Raw genomic sequence first — 26611 nt, 5'->3', positions numbered from 1 at the left:
TTGAAGGAATTCATCATTTCCTTCACTAATTGTCTCAATATGATAACCATTACTTCGAATATCTTTAAAACTCAATAAATTTCTTTGAGACTTGGGTGAATATAATGCATCAATGATGACAAATTTAGTTCCCATAGGCAACAATATATTTGCTCTTCCGGAGCCTTCTATAATATTTGTACTACCCGATATAGTACTCACACTAGTTTTTCTCATCATCAATTGAGAAAAATATTTCTTATTCTTAAGTATAGTATGAGTAGTTGCACTGTCTGCAAGACACAATTCTTCATCTTTTATTTCCCACTGACCTTGAGAGGTATTCATATTATTGATAGTGACGATTCTCTTTGTTATTTCCTCGTTTGTTCAGTCGCAATTTCCTTTGATTCCCATCGACGGTTAGTAATGGTGCTGATAACGTATTATGAAAGTAGAGAGAAAGGGAGAGAGAGGAAGAGAGAAACTGTCAGTTATTCTCTTATTTCATTAGGCATCATTAATATATACATATACATAGTATTATATAGGGGTAAGGGTATAATGAGCATCCACCCTAATATATACTTCCTCCATTTTTTAATAATTGCACCATCTTGGTTTTAACACTATTCACACATTCTTATATAGTTATTTTTTGTGATTTATAGGTAAGAAAAAATATATTCATATGGGATCTTGTTAGATTCGTCTCGAAATATACTTTCAAATTATCAAATTTTTATAATTTTTTAAATGTATAATGAGAGATATTAGTGGTTTTTTTTTTTTTTGACGGGGAGAGTTATTAGTGGTTAAAATAATGTATTGGCAAGCGTGAAATCACAGATGGTGCAATTAAAAAAAAAAATTGAGGAACTACTCCATATTATAACAGGAAGTCATTATTGTCTGGAATTTGTGACTATTCAGTATACTTTTACAGCAAATTTTGGGGGAAAAAAGATAGGTACTATTCTTTTCGTTTTAGAAAATATCGCAAAGAAACCACTATCTATCCTTTTCGTTTTCTGGATCAACCCATTTGGTTTTTTACCCTCTCAGTCCTCTTTCATTTCATCAATCTATTATTTCATCAATTTCTCAATTCTCATCAGATAAACCGTAAACCTTTCTTAATTCCTTGTTTTTTAATAAATCATTGATTTCTTTTTAGGGATTTAAATATTACTTTTATCAATTTTGTCAACTGTTTAATCTGCTTTTTTCGAGGGTATAATGATGATTAATTGGTAGGCAGAAGTTATAAAAATGGTACAATAATACTAAGCTTCAACTTTCTCTCTCTTGATTTCTTGGGTCTTCCTTCCTCTTTCAGCTGTTTGTGGACTTGATCAACATTTCCGGTAGTCAAGTTAGTAAGTACTACACCCATGTTTCATTTTCAATTTTCCATCTTTTTCTGTTTTCTGTTTTTTGTTTTTTTGACTTTCAGGTTCTTTTTTTCTAAGTTTAATCAACTGGTGTCTCTTTCATTTTTTATTTTCTTTAAATTTTGAATTTAATGTAGTGGGTTTCTTCAACTCTGCAATTTTGGAGATACCCAGTTGTAATTTGCTATAATGGAGGTTGTGTATGCTTAGATCAGTGCTTAACTGTGTTCTGTGATCTGGCTTTTCTGCAATTGATTCAGTTTTATTTTGCTGTATGCCTGTATAGTTATTGTTGCTTGTTGTTGTGAAATTTAATTCTATTTTAGGAAAGAGCATAATTTTATGTTTTTGATGTAGTCAGTTGGCAATTGGTCAAGTTCGGTGCATGATTGTATTTCTTGTTGTAAATAATCTGGCAATTGGTCGAGTTTGATGCATAATTGTGTTTCTTGATTAGATAATTGCATATTGGCCGAGTTTCGGTTAATTATTGTGTTTTTTTATTTTATTGATGTAGATATCTAGCGATTGGTATAGTTCGGTGTATGATTTTGTTTCTTGCTTTCTTGACGATTTGGCAATAAGTCCAATGATTGTGTTTATTGATGTAGTGTTTGCTTACATGATTATGAGTTGGATAATTTCTGCTAATTTTGGTGCTGCCAATTGGCTCTTTTTTTTAAAAATAATAATACGAAGTAATTCTTTAAATTTTCTGTATGTGAAATATTACAGTGAGAATTGAGAACTAGATAGTTGTATAGTTGGTTCTCTAAGGATTTGATTTGATTGAGGTTCTGAGAGTTTTTTTGTTTAATTTCAGCTAAAAAATGGGTGTCTACCTTAGCACGCCTAAGACTGAGAAATTCTCAGAGGATGGTGAAAACATCAAGGTCAGATATGGATTATCTTCAATGCAAGGTTGGCGCGCGACCATGGAGGATGCTGTGAGTAGATTGTCTTTTGGGATCTATTTGTGATGAGCAGTTAATTTTAGTTAAAGTTATCTCCGTTGCTTGAGAGAGGTTTTGTATAGTTCATTGAAGTATATAATGGATATATGGGATAACTAGGCTCTGTGTGCAGTAGCCTTTATACTCATATTTGTTTGATTATCATCGCTTGTAAGTCATTAATAAAATCATATCCAGTGGCAAGAAATGAAGAAATGATGGCAAACATCAATGTCTGAGTTCTCTAATGATGATAGATAATATGCCAAATCAAATAACAACTCCCTGTTAGTGATCATGACTCCTGTTTCTGATGCACGTCGGTGATACAAATGTGCTAAATGTGATTGACATGCAAATGTCCTTTGTGATCACTTTATTGCTTGCATCAACCGCATATTCAATGTACCTTGACTGTGCAAGGAACTTCCCATCAATAATGAACAACCTGAAAACCATCAACTAGTCTATGGAAATGCTTCATACATTGGAGCTCGCCATTTGGATCTTATATCATTAACCTACTCAAAGCCCTTCTCTATTTCTATTCGGTCACAACCCCCCTCCCCCCCCCCCCCCCCCAACCCACCCACACACCCCTTTCTTTTGGTTTGTGTGTTTGGGTGGGGGGGGGGGGGGGGGGTCCTTAATGACTTATTGTTTACTAATTTATAACAGGTTTCTGCATTGTGCTGACCCAAGTAGTAGTTCTTTCTATTTGGATAATACATAGCTCCAAGTCCTGTTTTCAAGTGCTGCTAGTTTGATGACATTAAGTTTTGGGTGTTTTTATGAAGTGTGAAATGAGAATGAACTCTATTATATGACTAATGGACACACAAGTTTTTCTTCAATCGCACAATAACTGGCCTATTTTGACTTTTTACAAAAACGGAATATTAATTAGTTGTATTGATGTGGGTGATTTAATCAACAGAGGGATGGCCCGATGGATAGAGAAAGGCGATTGAGTCAATATGCTTTTATTGCCATAGAAAGATTATAGAACAATTAAACGGGACAAATTAAAGTTAAAAGGATGACAGTTGTTGCATCTTTTCAAGTAGTATGATATGTGGAATTTTCCTAGATAGCAAAAGGTCCTTTTACTCGCATTAGCTAATCAGCATATATCAGTTAGTCTTTCTGTTGAAACATATCCTTCTGGTTCTATCTAATCTTTGTATCCATATTAGTGCTTGTTAGTGGTGTTCGTAATTTTGTACATGGCTGGCGTGTCAAAAAATTACCATCACGCTCCACTCTTCAAGAATTTTTTAGCATTTTATTTATTTCTGGTGTGAAATTCTTTTCATGAGGTGTAGTGGGCCTTTTCATTTTTAAATTTTTGAGCATACATAAGATCTCTGATGACATGCCTTGCTTGCGGATTTCTCTAAATCACTTGCACTTGAACTTCTTTTTCATCATGAGATATTGCTTTAAAATATACTGTTTTTAACTGGGTTCATAATCGGTTTTCTAGCATGCAGCCTTCCCTGATCTGGATGGTTCAACTTCATTCTTTGGTGTTTATGATGGTCACGGAGGTATGAGTGGAAGCTTATTTTATTTCTTTCAGGAGAAACAAATTCTTATTTGTGTTATCTGTAAATTGCCATAAGAGTCAAGACTATGTTGATTGCTTAGACCCATAGGTAATGATGAACATATTTGTTTTTAAGCTCCTAGCCCCTGTGGTTGGAATGGGGGTGAATTTGTTTTAGTTAGTTCCATACAAAATCCATCTTCTGAAGTTCATCCTGTTATAGGATTATGTCATCATGAAATCATGAATCCTCTTTGGAGGATTCATGCTGTACGATTTTACAGTTAGATGATATGTTATTTGTGCTTAATGTTGATCGACCTGTTAGTTGTTACACAAATATTTTTCTGTTTTTCTAGCCCATTTTCTCCAATCCTTTTCTTTTGCATTTAACGTTCAACCTTTCCTTTCATGAATATCTTCTTTGTGCTTAATTGTCGAAATGTTATATGATCTGAAACTTTAGTTATACATTAGGTCTGGCCATCCGAGGAAAATGGAAGAAAAGCCATTTTAAAGTTAAAAAAATGTTTTGAATACTTTCTACAGTGATGATTTTAGTGAGTTGATCGGTGTCTTTAACTGTTATTACCAAGCATGTTAGTTTATGGCTTATCCTCATGACTCCCCCTTTTTTGGGGCTGATCGTTGCACATTGGTGTGTTGACAAGTTGCTTAGCTAGTTGTCGACTTTCTTTACTTGATGACTGCAGATGGATGTTTCAGACTTTCAGTTACTAATTTTTTTTCCGCATTGTTAGCTAAGTATTATCATTTCGTTCTGGCTTATATCTGTCATGTTTGAAGTGTTGTTCTTACTTTGGCAGATGTCAGCTTTTTTCAGGTTATTCTTGTTTGGTTAATGTATTGTCTTTTGTTGATTTCAGCTCTCATGCCAATCTTTCATTTCTGTAGGTAAGGTAGTTGCCAAGTTCTGTGCAAAATTCCTCCATCAACAGGTGCTTAAAAGTGAAGCATATTCTGCTGGAGACTTATCAACAGCCCTACAAAAATCTTTTTTTAGGTGATTTTATATTTACGATTTGATTCTGGAACTTTAGTACTCCGTATCATCTCTTTGCCTTTGTTTTACTTGATCAAGGCTTCTAGACCTGGTTTCCCTGCATTTTCTGATTTTTTAAAATATTTGTGAAGGCTGAGTCATATATGCTTATATACGTACAGTTAAATGTCTCGGATCTGTGTCATTTGAGAAGTCTCGCAAAAGTAAATAGAATGTTTATTGCAAGACTTCATTGCTCAGTTCTCCATCGTATATCCTGCATTTGTACCTCAATTTGATTCCCATGTTTGCACTTTTAGAAACATCTAGATTGTATGAAATTATTAATGTGGACGTATGATGGGGATAGGCAAGGCAAACATTGGTTCAGATAAAAGAAAATGATATAAAAAGAATAGAATCGGAAAGGGAATTCAAATAAGAAATGATTTTGGTTTCCCTTTAAAACAGTTTGTTTTCTGAATCAAAATGTTACCACTATCTGCTTCCTTCTTCAGTGCCCTTCTTCATTGCTCCTTCTTCAGTGCCCTTCTTCGTTGCTCCCTTAATCAATCATGTGCAATTGTGTTCTACTAATCTCCTATCATCCCTCTCCTCCATAGTTGCCGCAGCCGACTCGTCTACGTCTAACGCCATAAGCACTGCATTCTTCTTTCTTTCTCACTATGTTGGTTTGGCGGTAAAATTACTAGGTTGGGCTTTTGGCGGTGAATTTGACCAGTTTAACTTCAGGTCTAAAATTTGAATGCTCGAATTCGACCATTTTTTAAGCCCATAAACTTGGAGACATCATCTTCATTGTTTTGTGTAAGGTTTATATATCTTCTTCCTGCGATCTACACTTTCTTACTATCTCAGATCTGTTTCCCATTGTGGTTGGTCAATGGTGGCGGTGATTTGATATGCAATGATCTTGTGGTGTAGAGGTTGTCGGTGGTGGGGCTGGTTAGTGATGGTTTGTGGTGGGGATCCTGGTTTAAAGTTGAGGTCGGGGAGAAAACTATGACTATGGTGACTAGTAATTGCAAGTCACGGTGGTTGTGGGGCGCATGTTTTGGTGGTGAGGTTATTATTTTGAGGCTATAATGGGGTCATGGTGGCAGTGATTGGCAGTGTAAAGTGGAGGGGGACGGTGGGGAATGGGCGGCGGTGTGGTGGCTGCCGCTGGCTCGTGGTGGGGGAGTTGTCATTGGACTACGGTAGGGTAGAGGGTTGGTGGAATTGGGATTAGGTAGGTGATGGTCAAAGGTTGTCATGGCGTAGAGAGTTTGGGGGTTCCCAAGTCACAAGTGGTAGTGGGGAATCAAAATGGAAGGAATTGGGGGAACTCTAAACTGATTGTAGGGTAAGCTATTATTAAAAAAAAGAACCCCAACCAATAAGGAAATCAAAGATCCAGATTACATTTCCCATTGTCGATTAAACCAATGTCAGTCTTTTCTTATTCTTTCATCTGAGAACACTTGCACTGTGATCTTTTGGCCCTTTTTCGGCTATGACTCTTCTATTTGTGACTCAAATCTTTTCTGTATTTACTGGCAGGTCATTTTTTTTCTCCTTTTTTTGGTGCTCTGATAATGGTTGTTTAACTATTGCAGAATGGATGAAATGATGCGTGGACAGAGAGGGTGGAGAGAATTAGCTATTTTGGGTGATAAAATAAACAAATTTACTGGAATGATCGAGGGACTAATATGGTCGCCAAGAAGTGGTTATGGCAACGGGCATGAGGATGACTGGGCCTTTGAGGAAGTGGGTACTTGCATTAGATAATAAAAATAGTAGATATACAAGTATTGTTTTCTGAAACAATGTGCTAGTCTGTATATGTGATTTTGGTTCTGCTTAAATTTATTTTAGTATCACGAACTCTTAAGCTGTTCCTGTTTTGTGCCCCGCCTTTTCTCATTTAGAAAACAGTGTTGTTGATATTGGGGTAAAGAAGCTATACATATTTCATATTGTCTGTTTTTTTTCATGATGTTAATTGAAGTTCTGGCGCATCAATTTAGCCATCCTTTTTTTGTAGTCATATTTTCTTTATGCTTATCATTTATCGCTTTTTCTGTTGGTTCCTCCCTGTTCTACAGAATGATGATTAAGAGGATAGATAATTACTTGGATTTGTCTCTTTCTTTCTGTTTATTTTAAGATCTTGTGGATATTTATGTTGCATTCTTTTCTCTATCATATAATCTTGTGGTTCTCATGCCTTGTAAAGTCAAGACCCCCTCCCCCCCCCCCCACCCCCACCTCCCACCCCCCCCTAAAAAAGATACGGAGTAAATAACAAAGGTTTAAAGATTGGCAATAGAGGGAAGCTTCATTTGCAAACCTTGGATTTGACTTTGTGCAAGTAGCTCATTTGTAGATGCCGACACAATGACAGAAACATCCCTGATGTGCGCAAAACCAAATCCAAGGATTAAAATTAGTGAATTATATCAGAATTATTGCAATATTTGATTTGTCAGAATTTATCATATTATTGCAATATTTGATTTGTCAGAATTATATCCATACATAGTGATTTTCTTCTTTTATGTATCTCTAGTGTTGACTTAGTTGGTATATCAACCAGGGGCCTCATTCAGATTTTTCTGGTCCTACTTCTGGGTGCACTGCTTGTGTTGCTGTTATTAAGGGAAACCAACTTCTCGTGGCTAATGCTGGTGATTCCCGCTGTGTTATCTCCAGAAAGGGTCAGGTATTCATATAGCATTCTCATGCAGCTGGTAGCCTAGAAATTTGTACATCTTTACATGATTTTGATATTCTAATACTTAGTAATTTATAGCAATTCACAATAAAAATTTCTTATGTTTTTTTTTCTTTGTCATCCTATACCATTCACAGGCTTATAATCTGTCTAGAGATCACAAACCTGAACTAGATGCCGAGAAGGAAAGAATAATAAGAGCTGGAGGGTTTATCCATGCAGGACGAGTGAATGGAAGTCTGAACCTTGCTAGAGCTATAGGTACTTGAGCTCTTGCCTTTACTATTTTATTTTATTTTCATTTGTCAGACTTTTTGCTGTTGGGTGTTTTTGGGAATTAACCTGTCAAGTCCTCGTCCCTTCTTTCTTGGGGGGGGGGGGGGGGGTGTTGGAGGAGTGCAAGTATTGTCGTTTGGAATAGGATGGTTTCCTTTCTGTAAAAGATGAAAACTTAAATTATTGGCTAAGATTAACAACAAACCCCAAATATTTTGATTTTGTTACTGTGACAAACATCGAAGAATCAATCACTAGTTAACTACTTCCTGGGTTCCTTTTTTATTGCCCCGTATGCCATTTTGAGGTGTTCCTTTAAGTTTGGCCCATACCTTTTATGGTATGTTTTTCCCCTTGCTCTCTCACTCTCCCTCTCCTCACGTGAACAATTTTCTCAATCAGTGTGCACCCATTTTGCCCAAGTCTTAATAAAGTGAAAATTAGATATGGGCAATCTTTAAGGGAGGAGGGACTACATAACAAGTGATCAACTACGGAAACAAACAGTTGGAGTTAGCAGCCTGTGGCTTTAGAGTTGAGTGCCACTCTGTTCGGGATTGATTTTCTAGTTACTTAGCAAACTGAAAATGCAGTTCCAGTTGACTCAACCTAAGCGTTAAACTTAGATCTGCTAGTTCCCCATTAAAAACCTCGACATGCTTACACCTGGAGAGGTGATTGGAATCCCTGGGAAGAAGACGAATAATTTCAGAGATTGTTTTATATTTTACTAGTTAAGTTGGTTGTCTTGGACAGGTGATATGGAGTTCAAGCAAAATAAATTTCTTCCCGCTGAAAAGCAAATTGTAACAGCAAATCCTGACATCAACACGGTTAGTATCTGGCTGTAGTACATTCATCTTTGTATATGGTAGGACACCCAAAGTCACTTCAAACTGTTATCTTTGTCTTATGCATTGTTCTACTTTATAGTTACGAGTTTCCTTTCCATTTTGAGTAGGTTGAACTTTGTGATGATGATGATTTTCTGGTGCTAGCTTGTGATGGTATATGGTAAGCACTTCAAGCCTTTCCTTCCTGTGTTGATTTTTATGAGCTGTGGTTTACAGGTTAATATTTGTGTGCCGTTCTGCAGGATAGTTAGGCATTTACTCTTCCTGCAATTGGTAACTAGTTCATGTTCATTTTGGATTTGACAAAATCATTTTAAGTCTAGTTTCAAGTCTGAATTCGTCATTCCTGACCTACTTCTAGTTTCAACTCTTTAACCTGATGAGGAATAAAATTTAATGTGCAACCCTTTGGTAGTTTTGAGAAGTTTACAACAGATAATGTTTTAGCTTTTGCACTAGGTACATTTGTGTCTTATTTCTTGATTCAGTAACACTCTTTTACGCCCATTTGCCGTTCCCTTTAAACTCTTAATATATTATGTGAGGACTAATTACTCTGTTGGTTGTTCTAAGGGACTGCATGTCAAGCCAGCAGCTTGTTGATTTTATTCATGAACAATTGAGCAGGGTAAGTCTGGAATCAAATTGATGTATTCTCCAAAATTCAAGTTAAATATAAAATATAAGTTACATCCTTTGGAACTTTAACCATAATACTTTCTTAATTTCATTCAATGCCAAGATGAAAGTAGAGCATTTTGTTCTTTGGGATTTGATGGTAATTTGTTAATGTGTGGATGTTGATGAGTAATTTGTTATGATGAACATTGCAGGAAACTAAACTCTCTGCGGTGTGTGAGAGAGTAATGGACAGGTGTTTGGCCCCTTCAACTGCTGGTGGTGAAGGCTGCGACAACATGACAATGATTCTGGTTCAATTCAAGAAACCCATGCAACCAAATGTCCGTGCATCTACAGACGTAGAGCCATCACCGTCTGAAGCTAATGATTCCAAACCAGAACCAGAACCAGAACAGACTGAATCAAGCTAGTTTGATATAAACATGCAGAAACTGCTCACTGTTAAAATTTTCAGGTTGTTTGTAAATGAATATGACTCAATACGAACACGATGACTCAACTGGTGGTAATAGGATATGTACAGATTTTTTGTGTTAAATTGTGTTCTTTCCAGAATTAGGAAAACATGCAGACTTTTTATAGACGCTAATAAAGCAATCGCCTACAGTGTCTTAATTGTTGGATTCTACTACTACAGGAAATTTCCATGTTTTCACTACGAAATGCCGAATTTTCACTCATGTCGTGGCAATGAAAATCCCGCAAGGTAGTCTAGGTAAAATACTAAAATGAAGTGAGTTACACGTTGTAATAAATAATGAAGAAGAAGCACCGTGATTTACCCTTAGGCCTTGTTCTTTTCAACTAGTAGGATTTTATTTAAATAAGTTTCAAGTTCTATGAGTTCAAATAAGTCCGTATAAATTAAATGAGGTTTTATAAGTTAAATAAGGTCCTAAAAGTTTCAATTAATAAAACATGTAATATTATGATTATTTACGTTATTATATTAAATAAATCATATTTATATTATTATAATTAAAATAATTTGTGTTTACTATTTGACGCTAATAATTTTCAATGATACGTAAACATTAATTAATATGTTATTATTAATGGCTATCAATATAATTATAAGAGAAAAAATTAATGAACACTTTTAAAATTACGTGTACATCACAAATTAATGGACGATTTTTTGGTGAGACGCAAATAATCATAATATTACTTCTTCTTTACATCAATGTGTTAATTGAAAATAATGACTTCCAAACTGACTTTAATTCCCTCTAGTCACGTGAAATACTCATCAAAGAGTTATTTCGTCTGTGATAAAGTTCCATTACGAGGTATAAAAAAGTTTATTAAAGAGCCAATCACAAATATTTTACAAACGGGTCGAATTCGTACTTGGATTTTATAAATTTTGAATTATTACCACAGAGTAATAATTTATATTATAAATGAAAATATAAAAGACATTATTAATATAAGAACTAAATAATAATTAATTTATGTTTATTAATATTTGCAATCAACTATTATCAATATTCTAATGGCTAAAAGTTTAGTAATAATCTAATAAACTACAAATAAAGTCTAATAAGGTCATAAAGGTGTAATACGGTCTATAAGCTTTTTAAGGTCCTATAAGGGCTATAAGTTAAATAAGGTCTGTCTTATAGGTTAAATAATGTCTTATAAGTTCAATTGATGCTGATAATTAAGATAATTTTAAGTCATATAAGTTTAAAATAACACACCTTTAGTTGATTAAACCGTGATAATTCTTTTGACTCACTCACTCTAGATTCTAAAGCATACCAAATGACACCTAAAAATTTTATTTGAAAACATGTTTGGCAAAACCAATTGCTGGATGTTATTCTTGTACCCAAAAAACAAAAAGTGGAAAAGCTACTCCAACCAACTTTTAAAGTTTGGCTTATAACTTAAAGGAAAATTTGCCGATTACTCCTTAGGTCTTTAGTGGCTTTGCGAATTACTACCTATCTTGTTAAAAGTTGTCAATTACTACCTAGGTGTTTCGTTATTGTTGTCAATTGCTACCTTAGCCCATATTTCGACCATTTAGTCATTAAACGTATCATAATTAATCGTCAATCATACATTGATTAATTTTTAAAATTTAAATTAATTAATTTTAATCCAAAACTAATTAAATCCTAAAATCCGAAAAAAACCCAAAAAATAATACTCCGTAAAAAAGATTTTGTGGTTTTTGGATTTTCCAATTTAATTAGTTTTATTTTTATTTTTTAATTAATTAAAACAATTAAAGTATGCTTAATGGTTCATTATGAGAGAATTAGTGACTAAATGACTAAAATATGGGCTAAGGTAGCAATTGACAACAACAATTAAACACCTAGGTAGTAATTGACAACTTTTAACAAGTCATTAAAGATTTAGATAGTAATTAACAAAATTATTTCATTTTGGCTTAAAATTCATTGATCAAATGAAAAAGCCTAACAAACTCTCACAAGTTTCATCGTGCAAAATTTCCAAAAGACAGAAAATTGATTTTAGCATGCCATTTAGTTGATTTTGAAAATTCTTTCATAAGAGCATAGAAAATTGTGTTCTACTCGCAAGAGATGTATCAACTATAAACTTCTGAATAAACACATAAAATTATACTCTACTCATATGAGATATGCCAATATGAACCAATTATGGTGTGACAAGATCATTTTTCAAAACAACCCCATAGATAAAAAATCGTCCATCTGCAACTTTGAATACACGATACTCCGAAGTATGATACGGAGTGTTTGACAAAGTGGTCAAAGTCTCCAAAAACAAAATTAAAATCCTCTTTGTCAAAAAAATAAAATACTCCGTATAAACAAATGGGCAAAATCTCTCCGAAAACAAAATTAAAATACTCCGTATAAACAAATTCAATTAAAATACTCCGTATAATTCAATTTGTAGTTTACGTACGTAGTATAATTCATGTTTAAGACACAATTAGTTCAAAGTGGCCAATTAAACATGAATTATACTACGTACGTAAACTACAAAATTGAACATCGATATTTTTAATTTATTTTCATTTTTTCGGGCAAAATTGAATAAAATTATGTATAATAATAAGTTTAGTTTAAGAAACATAAGAGTTAAATGATTTCTCTAAATTTTTATATTGCAGTTGAAATTCATTTGTTAAGATTGTAAAATCATATATTTTTATGTAACGCACATATGAAATTAAAATTTGTTTACGGAGTATTATAATTACTCGTAAATAATATTATAAATATGAAATATTTTTAATGAACTAATATTTTGTTACGATGTAGTAAAATTTGGAATTTGTATAAGACACAATTAGTTCAAAGTAGTCAATTAAACATGAATTATACTACGTACGTAAACTACAAATTGAACATCGATATTTTTAATTTATTTTCACTTTTTTCGGGCAAAATTGAATAGAAATTATGTTTAATAATAAGTTTAGTTTAAGAAACAATCGATTTTATGGCTTGTGGTCCTACAAACACCACAATCAACTGTTGTTTCCAAATTTTTTATACAATGTGTGCTTGGTACTTATCCGTAGTTCAATTTATTACAACTTTTTTTCAACTATTATAGTCTCATTTAGAATATCTGTTGGAAAATGAATCAATGTCAGACTCATTAAACTCTGGATGCAGATCTGAGTTCCAGCCAGATTCTTCCTCGGATTGAAGAAGCTCTTCTACATCAATTTCCCCATTCATTAGCAAATCCCGGCTCCTTGCGTATTTTTGTAGTACTCTTATTGTTCATGTACGATGTGAAGTATGTGTTGTGTCAAATGGTGAAATGTATGTTATGTACTTTATTCTTCTTCTGTTGTAATGAATTGGAAAGATTATGAACTTTGTAGTGAGCTTTAAAATTCAGCCTTGTAATTAGTTGGAAAAAGTGGAACTTGGCATGAAATTTCAAAATTTTCAGACATGGAAAAAAGAAAGTGAAACTTTGGAGAGAATTATAAAATTTCGTACACCCTCACGTGCAAAAAAAAAAAAAAAAAACAGGGATGTTGTTAATTGTGGGGTAAAGCTACTTTTTAGGTATTGTTTGGTTACATTTAGTAAGTTACATGTTTTCTTGTATTTACAATTCTTATGTATCTTAACTATTTAGGAGTTGAAATAAAATGTTCAATTAACCCTTAGAATTAGTAACCCTATGATGTTGCAGTTGATGTGGTAGATAACATGACATTAATTTTTTTAGCAATGAAAAAAAGATTAAAACTTTTGTTTTTCATCATCATGCATTAATGACCATTGGGAATCTATGATGGAACATTTAACACATACGAGTATATATTGTTGTGATAGGTTATGATACATATGACAAAACATAAATCATGCGGAAAAACCATAAAGCCAGGAAACATATTATTTACACATAATCATTTAGCATAGTTTAGATGCATACACTTTGTAGCGTGCCTTCCCTAGCTGCGCCCGAACCGAACAAGAACAAGTCTTTAGGACTCCAAATGTCGCCCCTCCATAGATAGTCCACAGCATGTCCGGATCCGCCTTAAGCTTGACCAACTAGAATCGCCCTTAAGGTTGCTTAGGAATTTCGGCTATATGGGTGCAAGTGTTTGGCTGATTTTGCTTAAAAACCTTGCCTTTGAATAGTTCAATCGTGTCTATACATTGTGACCCTAGGCACCTATTTATAGAGGTATGGAAAATGAATTGTAATCCTACTAGGATGTGGATTTACTAATTAGGATCCTATTAGGACTCTAAATAACAAAATCAATCTATTAGGATTAGAATTTAATCTTTGCACGAATTCCGATAGGATTAGGATTCGTTACGAACACGAGCATCGTATGGCCACGAGGAACGACCACCCGCGCAGGCCTTGCGGCCCACACGAGCAGGCGCTGCTCGCAGCCAACGAGCGCGCTCAGCGCGCGCGCCAGCAGCCTTGCTGGGCCTGGCGAGGCTTGTGGCCTTCGTGTTGGGCGCTCGGCTTGCTGGGCGCGGGCCTGGCTTCGTGCTGGGCCTTCGTCTAGCAAGCCTCGTCCGATGCTAATTCGTTGATGCGCTTCCGATTAAATTCCCGGTTCCGGAATTCATTTCCGATACGAACAATATTTAATATTTCCGATTCCGGAATTAATTTCCGTTTCGAACAAATATTTAATATTTCCGTTTCCGGAATTATTTTCCGATTCCGATAATATTTCCGATTTTGACAATATTTCCGTTTCCGGCAATATTTCCGATTCCGGCAATATTTCCATTTCCGATAATATTTTCCGATACGTACCATGTTTCCGTTTCCGGCAACATCTACGACTTGGATAATATTCATATTTCAGATACGATCCATATTTCCGTTTCCGGCAATATCATCGTTTCCGGAGTATTCATTTCTTGCTTGTGACGATCTCAGCTCCCACTGAAACCAAGATCCATCGATTCCGAATATCCATAGATGGAGTATTTAATGCCATTAAATACTTGATCCGTTTACGTACTATTTGTGTGACCCTACGGGTTCAGTCAAGAGTAAGCTGTGGATTAATATCATTAATTCCACTTGAACTGAAGCGGCCTCTAGCTAGGCATTCAGCTCACTTGATCTCACTGAATTATTAACTTGTTTAATTAATACTGAACCGCATTTATTAGACTTATCATTAAATGCATACTTGGACCAAGGGCATTATTTCCTTCAGTCTCCCACTTGTCCATAGGGACAAGTGTGCATTTCCTAATTCCTTCGTCGCTCGATGCTTGCTCTTGAACATAAGGTAAGAGTTGTCATCCTTATTATGTCCAGAAGTGTTTCTCGGTTTCAGAGTTCAACTGATAAAATAAAACAGATAATCATAGCCTATGATTCATCTGAGCACGGCCATGCATTTTATAGTTTCTAGCTCTCTGAGTGGCCTTGTACAACTTTCATCATCTCATCCCGATTTATGGGAGGACAATCCCAATCTTGAGATTAGACTTCGTTTGATAGGTGATTACCCGAGTGTTGCCTTTATAGCCTCCTTTTACGGTGCGACGGTTGGTCAACGTCAAAGTAACCAGTTCTCAAACAAGTAATCTCAAATCACTCAGGTATTGAGGATTTAGTGTCTAATATTTTTAATGAAATTTACTTATGACTGATTTTCATCTCTTACAGTAAAGTTTCATAGGTCTGTCCGATACTAGTCTTCCCAAAGTAAGTATCTATGCAAATGATTATGACATTGCCATGTCCACATAGTTCAAGAAACAGAACTACTAGTCATCTTGCATTCTAGTTGTTTAACGTTTTCTATGCGTCCAATTTTATAGAAAACTCCGACCAGGGATCTTTTTCAACTTTTGACATTCAAGTTCACTTGATAGACATTTCTTAGTCACAGGACTGGTCCTGACAGTCTATCTTGAATATATCGTCAAATTGAAGGGACTCATCATTTAATACTAAACCAAGATTAAATGGAATATGAAAATACATTTCATATATGATAAATGTTCAACCCCAGTGTTTTACAACGATGGGCCTCAAACCCATGTTTAAAACAGTTCATGGAATTCAAAACTATGCTTGATTTCCAGTGCCACAATGTGAGTGTTGTTTCTCACTTGTTGCATAGGTTTAGTTATCATGCTTTGCCAATCTTAATATCCTTTTCATCGAATGTTCTTCGAGATATAAGATCTTTTGAGTATGTTTATTTTGTGATCTAGTCTTTCTAGCTACAAGAGTGGTTCTACGCATTTTGCAATGAAGAACTATCAAGTCAGCAGACATGTGATCTACCCAAGTTCAGTGAAGAACTCTTTAATGTAAACAACTCTTTTTTATTGCTTCTTAGGCAATAATTACTTTTACTTCAACTGTATAGGTTTGCTAATGATGCTTTGTTTGGATTTTAGTTATCCAAGCAGTTCACAGATATGTGGAAGACTTTCCAGCTGTATCTTAGAACATAGAAATTAATATTTAATTTCCCACGCAACAACTCATGGTCTCCAATCCATGTTGCCATTTCAAAACACGATGCTCTATAGCTCGTCCTTGTCAATGGTTAACTCCAAAGGGATCTTGCTTGATCCTTTGCCAGTGTTTATGCGTGTAGCATCAATATTTAGCATATCTTTATTTCCTTGAATCAAGAACTAATCCTATGTACCTTTTCAAGTACCATAAGTTTTTCTTGATCTCAATCTAGTTGATCTTTACTTAGATCAATAGAGATTGGTATATGTTCGTCATGCCCAAAGTCATACGATACGTTTTTGGCGATCCTCATATTATATCATACATGATAAATTCTTTTGCAGAATAATTCCCAATTGAATTCTATTCATGTAAGTTTAGCTCATTCAATTTCAGTAGATACTGAATCCAGCTAAATTCTCTGACATATAATATAGGTTTAAGAATTTCATTAGATTCTTTGATGTTTAACTTAGTAAATGCTTATACATAGTTCAAACATTCATTACTTAGATTTATTCACATGGGTCGAATATCTCCAATGGAGTATTTCGTGTTTGATTTAGTAAATGCCATTACTTAATCCAGAACAATATTATAAGATCTTAGTAAATAGATCTTAATACCCAGTATGTACTAAGTTTCGCCATGGTCCATCATTGATGAATAATTTCAAATCTAAGTCATTAGCATTTGAATGTTATTTCACAATAGAGAGATATGTGTGTGATACACATAGGACCAATTAAGTTTTATGTACTCCCACTAAACTTCTTATATATTTATAAGAGTCATGTACATTTTATGAAACTAAAATACTTATTAGCTTCACTAAAAATACATTTCTAATTCCCAATTGCTTGCTTAAATCTGTACTTAGATTTCATAAGCTAGCTTTCCTTTTCAAGCATTTATTTGGATCCACAAATCCTATGACATTCCATGTACATAGTTTCTTCCAACATTTGATTGAGGAATACGTTTTGTCATCCGGTTGCCATATGTACCAATATGCAATTATTGCTTGAATTATAGACTTGAGCATTACGATTATGCATGAGGTTTCAACACAATCCATGCCATGAATTTGCTTGTAACCTTTAGCAACTAATCTAGCTTTGTGTGTGAACACAATTCTATGTTTGATGGTTTTTATCCTTAAAACAAACTTGCAACCAATAGGTGTGAAACTATTCTTGCAAATCAACAAAATTTCAATTTTGTCATCAAAACATTGAGTATGTTTTATGGCCTCTAACCATCTAAAACATTTGAGTCTATATATGGCCTCTAACCATTTTAGGGAATCTATATTTCGTCATAGCTTTCTTACAAGTCACAAACTCATTAATCTACATGATAATAGTTTGACTGCAAGTTGTAGGTTTCTTCACTATCTAATATAAGAATCTCATAGTTTCATTGACCTGAACTCTATGTTTCTTCACTATCTAATAGAAGAATCTTATAGTTCCAGTGACTTGAACTCTATGCCTACTTGGGTATAGAACATCAAACAATAGAATATCAACAGGCGCTTTGAGAGTCCTTTGAATATTCTGTTCTCCTTGAAGCACTCGTAAAGTCTTCTAAGAGATGTCTATTCTTTAAAACCACTTCTAAAGTCCTTAAAGAATAAGTTCAGATTTTCTAAAGCACTTCGAAAAGCCTCCGGAATGTCCGTTTATGTTTGTTGTTCGCCTCGAAGACTTTCGAGGTCTATTTTCTCCCACTTGTCATTTTGAAAACGAATCTCCAAAAGGACATTATTTCGAGCAAACAAACATTATGTTCTCAAACATTCGTGGTAGAAACAATACCCGTGTGTCTCATTTGAATAAATCACAATGAAACATATATCTATACTTGGGTCTTAGTTTGTTGAATAACAAACACTAAGCTCCCACTGAGTTTAACAACTCTTTAGATATATATAATTGAAAAGATATTCTGAAATTACTTTTCAATAGCTTTGACGAATTTGGTTTAGTTTGGTGGTAGTTGAGCATTTTGTTTTAGAAATTATAGGAAAAGTTTTATGATTCATCATTGATCGAATCAAGTACTAATTGACTTCGATCACTCAAACTTAGATATGTCATATCTTATGGAGCTAGATCGTGAAAATTACAACAAACAATCATTGATGATCATTCTTGACTTAAGTAATCATTAACATGATCTGACCTAGATCTTTATGATTCCTTGCCAAGTGGATTTTATACTTCTGAATCTTTGAACTAGCCAAACAGATTCAAGTTTATATCACTTTGAGTAAATAAACCTATATTCACTCAAATCCATGTGAAATAATAAAGTCATAAAATATTTCTTTAGCTTTGAACTCTATTGTCTAGGCGTTCTAACAATAGTTCATATCCTTTGTTACTTTCAACAAGTAAGACTAGCTTGCCTTGAATTGATCTAGAAATCAATCAACTTTCAAAAGTCCATCAAAATAGAGCTTTTGAATGTTAACTTGTTGACATGGTCTAAGCAACAATGCCAAAGATTAGTGGAACTCAAATCAAGGGTTTGATTTGAACCTAGTAAAGTTTTTATTGTTTAAAGAGTTGTTTTAATCAAGCATATTGACTCAACCCGTAAATGACCATTTCATTCAAATAAACAAACAAACATTGTTTTTGTTTTTCTTGAATATGAGTCTTTCTGTGTTTGAAGCAGAAATTTAGGTATGCTGATTATGGAACAAAATAGCCATTAAGTTCCAGCCTTGAAAGGACTTAAAACAAACCAGATGACCCTACAACTAATGTAGCATTGCTATGCTTCATTTCCCACTTGTAGGCCATTAGTGTAGCATAGCTTCCATTATTTGAGTTATTACCGAAGTAAGAACCTCAAGCGGTATATGATACCAAGGAAGTTTGATTGCTAGGTCACTTCTCTTTAAACATTAACTTTTAGGTAGAAACGAAATTGTAAATTCCTTTCACTTGTTCCTTGTTTTCCTATTTCTTGTACCCTTTCTTATAGTCTTAAGAATTGAATTCTTTAGTGTTGACTTTTATACTTTGTTAGACATGTCCAATGTCACTCCATCAAAGTTCTTACCATTTAATTTATGTTGAATATTCTGTTTCAACTAGATGATCTTACCAGAAGCTTCTAAAGTTCTCTAAGCATCGATCTATTCGAATGTCTAGGGACTAGACTCATTCGAGAATTAAATGGACAAAGATATTAGGTTGTTAACCATTGGTAAAGCTGAGCGTTTAAACTCAATGCTTTATGATCTCAAAACTACATTGTATTTTGAATTCACAAGCACCAATCGGTTTGCTATTCGATTTTGATACTCGAAAACAACCATAAAAGTCGCTAAAAGAAACGTACATTTAAAATTGCTCATTTTCTCTCATTTCCGTGAATCGTTCTTGGATTCACTACCAATCGAGGAAATTTACTGTTACCTTTCTAAAAGGATTTACTGCAGTGCAAGATATTTAATTATAAACAATAATTAAAACATACATTGAAGCATGCAAAGTCTAAACATTTATCATGAATAATAACTTGAAAATTAAAGCAATCATGCAATTCAAACAAGTTATTAGCATTTTATTCGAATTTATTGTTCCGGCAGGTGTGAATAAAATGATTCCAAGACCCTAAAACCATTGAAGAATTAAGCACATTATGTATTTTGACTCAATTCTAAAACATTTTAGGTAAGCAAAAACCTTTTGCTAATATTCTAGAAACTACTCTTGGTTGATAGGTACGTCTAAGAACTTATTAGGTAAACCTATCGATTTTGCCACGACATAAAAGGACTCCTTACTTATATCGTTGAGTTTCACCAAAACTGACATGTACTCACAATTATTTTTGTACCTTACCCCTTTAGTATCGATAAGTAACACCTCGCTATGGCGGAAAACTATTACTAAGATCGATGTAAAGGATGTCCAAGTAAGTGTTATTTTGGCATGGCACCTTTTAACTCAATTTTTAAGTTTGGAACTTAAGGCTCTTACTATGTTGGTTAGATTTTAAGTGAACTAAAATCCTTAATCATGCAACATAATCAAGCCACAATCTCATGCATAATTAAGACATATTTAAAGCAATAAATAACTTAAAGCATGCATAAGATAAATGTGATCTAGTATGGCCCGACTTCATCTTGAAGCTTCAACTTCAAAGTCCGTCTCGAAAATGGAAACTTCTTCTTGAATTTCACCGTGGGAGGCGCTATTTTCTCCAAATAGGATAAGCTATAATTAAACTAATTACAACTATTTGATGGTACGCAGACCATATTTAAATTGAAAAACAAATTTGGTGCATTAGACCAATTACATTCAAATTAATAGTACGCAGACCATATTTTCTATCCTATTTGGGCCATACTAGTCACTTCATAACCTGCAAAACAGTACATATACAATATATACCATTCATCCATTCATTATCATGAATGGCCCACATAATTGGTTAGTTGAAACACATTGTATGCATCACATAAATATTTGCAGCAATTAATCAAGGGCACCAATAATCTACCAATTATTCAGTCCTTATTAATTCTAATCAAGTTGTTTTAACCTTAAAGGATTTGTAGACCTAATCAAGAGTGTATGACTAAAATAGCTCCCACTTAAACCAATAAATTCATATGCTTTACTAATTTTAAACATAAAAATGTATTTCTAGTCTAACCGGAAACATACAAATTTAATTAAAATTTAAAGCTCATATAAATTTATAATTGAATCCACTTATTTAATTTATTTTCAGTCGAATTTAAATTAATTCAATGTTTTTAATTTTAGTAAAATAATTAGTATAAATAAAATTTATAATAATTATAATATTCAAAATTAAAATCCAAGAAAACAATTTAAATTATTAATTTTAAAATTAATTAAAATTTCTCGAACTGAAATTCTCAAATTAAAATTTTAAAACGATTTAATCGTAACACAAGGTACGCACATCACCACGCAACTCACAGCCATAGGCCACACACACGCAGCCATCGCTGGCCACGATGCGCGCAGCCTCCGTGCTGTGTCGCGTCTGCTGCTGCTCACCCTCGTAAGGCACCGCTCGATGCACGTGAGCCAGTGCTCGCTGCGCGCGCCAGCGCTCGATGCACGCGAGCCAGCGCTCACTGCACGAGGCATCACTCGCTGCACGCGAGCCAGCGCTCGCTGCGCGAGGCAGTGCGCGCTGTGGCGCAGCTCGCTTGCTCCCCACACGCGACTGCTCGCTTGCCTTGCCCCTCGCCCTCGCCCACTCGCCCACATGCGCACATCACTCGACACATGGGCAGCAAGCTGCCTTGTGCTCGTGTGCCATGGCCCTTGCTCGCTTTATTGTGCCGCATGGCGACGAGCTCCCTTGCTCGTCGTCGCATGCCCGCACTATACAACACCCCTTAAGGGTAACACATAGCGTCCATTGCTTTGTGCGTGCAAGTTTTATGAGCGAATTTCATAAAAATTAAAACTTTTATTACAAAATTAATGACAAATTAATAAATCATATTAATTTCATAATTTTAGGGTGAAAAATCAAAAATTTATTAATTAATTAATTTCCGATTAACATGGATTCAAATCTAGGTCATAAAAATTTGAAATTTAACATAAATTAACAATTTTTGTGGTGGTTTTTAATCATAGGCATCTAATTAAATTATTAATCAATTATGAAAAACAAATCAATTCTAAATTATTCGAATTTCAACAAATTAATCATAATTACAAATTAGATTGTATAATTAACAAGGCTAGGCATTCAAACTTGTTAAACATATACAGTAGGTCAATAAAAAATTCAAGATTTATCAACTAGAATCGTAAATATTTAATTTAACATCTTAAATTTACAAACTTTTGCGTTCGAAAAACTAAAACCTCCGAAAAGTCATAGTTAGGCTTCGAATTTGGGAATTCTGGGTTTTGGCGAAAAATATCAATTTTGTCAAAATTTTAGAATGCCTTTTACATGCGGAATTGACACAAAAATCACTCTATTTGGTTGAGTAACGAACATTCTGCCGAAAAACTGCGTACATATAATTAAATAAACGCAATTTGCAATTAATTAACAATTACGAAAATTAATCACCCCTTTTAATTCCTTGCAAATTTGTAATATTTAACCATGTTTATGCAATCTAGATTATGAAAATAATAAGAGGCTCGTGATACCACTGATAGGTTATGATACATATGACAAAACATAAATCATGAGGAAAAACCTTAAAGCCAGGAAACATATTATTTACACATAATCATTTAGCATAGTTTAGATGCATACACTTTGTAGCGTGCCTTCCCTAGCTGCGCCCGAACCGAACAAGAACAAGTCTTTAGGACTCCAAATGTCGTCCCTCCGTAGATAGTCCACAGCACGTCCGGATCCGCCTTAAGCTTGACCAACTAGAATCGCCCTTAAGGTTGCTTAGGAATTTCGGCTATATGGGTGCAAGTGTTTGGCTGATTTTGCTTAAAAACCTTACCTTTGAATACTTCAATCGTGTCTATAAATTGTGACCCTAGGCACCTATTTATAGAGGTATGGAAAAGGAATTGCAATCCTACTAGGATGTGGATTTACAAATTAGAATCCTATTAGGACTCTAAATAACAAAATCAATCTATTAGGATTAGGATTTAATCTTTGCACGAATTCCGATAGGATTAGGATTCGTTACGATTACGAGCGTCGTTTGGCCACGAGGACCGACCACCCGCGCAGGCCTTGCGGCCCACACGAGCAGGCGCTGCTCGCAGCCCACGAGCGCGCTCAGCGCGCGCGCCAGCAGCCTTGCTGGGCCTGGCGAGGCTTGTGGCCTTCGTGTTGGGAGCTCGGCTTGCTGGGCGCGGGCCTGGCTTCGTGCTGGGCCTTCGTCTAGCAAGCCTCGTCCGATGCTAATTCGTACGATGCGCTTACGATTAAATTCCCGGTTCCGGAATTCATTTCCGATACGAACAATATTTAATATTTCCGATTCGGGAATTAATTTCCGTTTCGAACAAATATTTAATATTTCCGTTTCCAGAATTATTTTCCGATTCCGATAATATTTCCGATTCTGACAATATTTCCGATTACGGCAATATTTCCATTTCCGATAATATTTTTCGATACGTACCATGTTTCCGTTTCCGGCAACATCTACGACTTGGATAATATTCATATTTCCGATACGATCCATATTTCCGTTTCCGGCAATATCATCGTTTCCGGAGTATTCATTTCTTGCTTGTGACGATCTCAGCTCCCACTGAAACCAAGATCCGTCGATTCCGAATTCCATAGATGGAGTATTTAATGCCATTAAATACTTGATCCGTTTACGTACGATTTGTGTGACCCTACGGGTTCAGTCAAGAGTAAGCTGTGGATTAATATCATTAATTCCACTTGAACTGAAGCGGCCTCTAGCTAGGTATTCAGCTCACTTGATCTCACTGAATTATTAACTTGTTTAATTAATACTGAACCGCATTTATTAGACTTATCATTAAATGCATACTTGGACCAAGGGCATTATTTCCTTCATGTTGTTGTTGTTGTTTGTTGTTGAGAGTTTGATGAATCTTGTTTAAGACCTACCAAAGTCTCTAACTAGTTCAATTTGTCAAGTGTGTGATCAACTAGATTTGAATTTGACTTGATCTTCTCAATACCACCCCTAAAAGGGAGCCAAATTCTAGGTTCACACAAATGATGTAATTGAATTTTGAATATAGAAAATCAAATCTCAAAATATAAGAAAGTGCGCAAAATACCCCATACAACTTTCAAATATTGAACCTTGACGGAGTCGCCACCAAACATATTAATGGTCTCGTTTGTAAGGACCAAAGTTGACTCTTTTTGGGCAAGGCATTGAATCTTGAAACCGAATGTGTGAGATTCGGGTACGGGAACAAACCGCGGTAGGCTTTAAAAACACATTCAAACACAAGACAAGGATTATTTTGCGAAATCCTAATCATGGCATTAGGTTGGTTGAATCATGCATTTAGAAACATTGAAAACGCTACTTGTACTTGGTCACTTTGCTTTAAAGTTAATTCAAGGAACCTAAGGCCGGTTTGTCCAAAAACTATATTTGTTAAGCGTGATGTAACCTTTTGTATATTTGATGAGTTAAAAAGTGATACCGCAAGTGCACGGTGTCTGTTGTTAGCAGATACTAGCAGATACTTCGTTTGATAGGTGATTACCCGAGTGTGGCCTTTATAGCCTCCTTTTACGGTGCGACGGTTGACAACGTCAAAGCAACCAGTTCTCAAACAAGTAATCTCAAATCACTCAGGTATTGAGGATTAGTGTCTAATAATTTTAATGAAATTTACTTATGACAGATTTTCATCTCTTACAGTAAAGTTTCATAGGTCTGTCCGATACTAGTCTTCCCAAAGTAAGTATCTATGCAAATGATTGCGATATTGCCATGTCCACATAGTTCAAGAAACAGAACTACTAGTCATCTCGCATTCTAGTCGTCTAACGTTTTCTATGCGTCCATCTTTATAGAAAACTCCGACCAGGGACCATTTTCAACTTTTGACATTCAAGTTCACTTGATAGACATTTCTTAGTCACAGGACTGGTCTCGACAGTTTATCTTGAATATATCGTCAAATTGAAGGGACTCATCATTTAATAAACCACAAATTAAATGGAAAAATGAATTCTATTCATTAATGTGAATGGTTAACCAATAACGTTTTACAAAGTATTAAACTCTAAAACTTTAAAACATTAAATAAGGACATCAAAGTCATTCTCCAATATGCTTGATTCCCATAGCTGCAGTGTGCGAATTGTGCTTCGCCTGCGGCAGAGGTTTAGTTAATGGATCTGAGATGTTGTCGTCAATTCCAATCTTGCTTATCTCGACTTCTTTTTTTTTCTTTTTTTTTGGCAAGTAATAAGATTTTATTAATTACCAAGAGGGCAAAAAGACCCTAACTCCAGAACAACCAAGCCACAGCCACAACAGGCAAAGCAACAACTAGCTATTACAAGCTACCCTAAACAAAATTCTGTTTACAATACATAAGCTACTTTCAAACTGGTTAGAGAAAATTTTAGAATTCCTAGCTAACCAGATAGAGTACACAGTTTCACAGAACAGACTATTACACAATCTAGCTTTGCTTCTAGTACTCCTGCTTACTTTCTGAACCCACTGCACCTCTTCATTCCAAGTTCCAGAAGCTCTATGAATTCCACTTCTCTGGAGAACCTGGCTCCTTATTTCAGCAGAATAACTACACTCAAAGAATAGATGATCTCTACTTTCACCAGTTTTGTGACACAGGCTGCAGACACTATCTGCAATAATATTCCATCTTCTCAGCCTATCTTTAGTTGCAAGTCTATCCTGCAGGGCCAACCACACAATAAACACACTTTTTGGGCTAGCATGGCTGTTACACACAATTCTCTTCCATCTCACAGGTTCCCCTTGTTGCCTCAAATGATTATACAGCCTCTGAATCTTAAATTTCCCTGAAGTTACAAACTTTTGCATATCACCAGAACTACTCAGAGTCTCCCTTTGTTGCCAAATCTTCTTTAATGACCAAGAAAGGCCATTGGGAATTGGCATGGTCCAGAAATCATTATGCTTCACATAGTATGTGGATCCATTTCACCCACAACTTATCAGCTTTCAAGGACAAAGCCCAGCAGTGCTTTGCAACAGCTGACTTGTTCCACAGAGGTAAGTCTTTAAGGTTCCAACCCCCACAAACTTTAGGCAAGCACAACTGATCCCAAGCAACTAGTGCTTTCCTTGAGTTCCCTTCAGCTCCAGTCCATAAGAAACACCTACAGATTCTTTGAATCTCTTTCAACACCTTCTTAGGCATAATGAATATCTGACACCAGTACAACTGGGTGCCAAATAAAACTGATCTAACCAGTTACAACCTTCCAGCATAACTAAGTAGTTTTGCAGACCAACTTCTGACCCTTGCTACAGTCTTCCCAATCAGAGGCTTACAGTCTGTAAAGCTCAGTTTCCTAGTTGAGAGGGGGACACCAAGGTACTTAAAGGGGAAATAACCTCTAGGGATGCCAATCTTAGCTAGGATACTTTGAGCTACATAATCAGGCACACCAGCCAAATACAGTTCACTCTTCATCATATTAGCTTCCAAACCAGAAGCAGCAGAAAATTTAGAGAAAGCCTCAAAAAGGAGAGAAACAGAAGCATCATCTCCCCTAGCAAACATTAGTAAGTCATCTGCAAACATCAAGTGAGTCAGCTCTATTCTTTTAC

General features: G+C 35.1%; 1 protein-coding gene across 4 annotated transcripts; it reads left to right on the top strand.

The window, feature by feature from the left end:
* Positions 1 to 875: 875 nt before the first annotated feature.
* Positions 876 to 10024, top strand: LOC110805828 (probable protein phosphatase 2C 60). 4 transcript variants are annotated; one of them, XM_022011439.2, is made up of 12 exons: positions 876 to 949; positions 1319 to 1358; positions 2197 to 2320; positions 3813 to 3876; positions 4791 to 4899; positions 6498 to 6651; positions 7481 to 7606; positions 7756 to 7879; positions 8651 to 8727; positions 8856 to 8908; positions 9322 to 9376; positions 9582 to 10024. In XM_022011439.2, exons 3-12 carry the CDS (start codon positions 2204 to 2206, stop codon positions 9798 to 9800), a joined length of 1098 nt encoding a protein of 365 aa, XP_021867131.1. In that variant the 5' UTR covers positions 876 to 949; positions 1319 to 1358; positions 2197 to 2203; the 3' UTR covers positions 9801 to 10024. The 4 variants fall into 4 exon arrangements, with proteins under 4 accessions (XP_021867131.1, XP_056691380.1, XP_021867132.1 ...); XM_022011438.2 differs by lacking the exon at positions 876 to 949 and adding an exon at positions 994 to 1104; XM_056835402.1 differs by having other exon boundaries at positions 902 to 1358.
* Positions 10025 to 26611: the final 16587 nt, after the last annotated feature.

This window comes from Spinacia oleracea, chromosome 1 (assembly GCF_020520425.1).
Source record: "Spinacia oleracea cultivar Varoflay chromosome 1, BTI_SOV_V1, whole genome shotgun sequence".
Classification (NCBI taxonomy): domain Eukaryota; kingdom Viridiplantae; phylum Streptophyta; class Magnoliopsida; order Caryophyllales; family Amaranthaceae; genus Spinacia; species Spinacia oleracea.
The sequence above is the reverse complement of the archived record's forward strand: the minus strand, read 5'-3'. Positions and strand labels throughout refer to the sequence as shown.

Coding starts and splice junctions, on each gene's coding strand:
- LOC110805828 (XM_022011439.2), top strand. CDS start 2,204: ATGGGTGTCTACCTTAGCACGCCTAAGACTGAGAAATTCTCAGAGGAT. Junction 6,652..7,480: donor ATGACTGGGCCTTTGAGGAA/GTGGGTACTTGC, acceptor TATATCAACCAG/GGGCCTCATTCAGATTTTTC. Junction 8,909..9,321: donor CTAGCTTGTGATGGTATATG/GTAAGCACTTCA, acceptor GGTTGTTCTAAG/GGACTGCATGTCAAGCCAGC.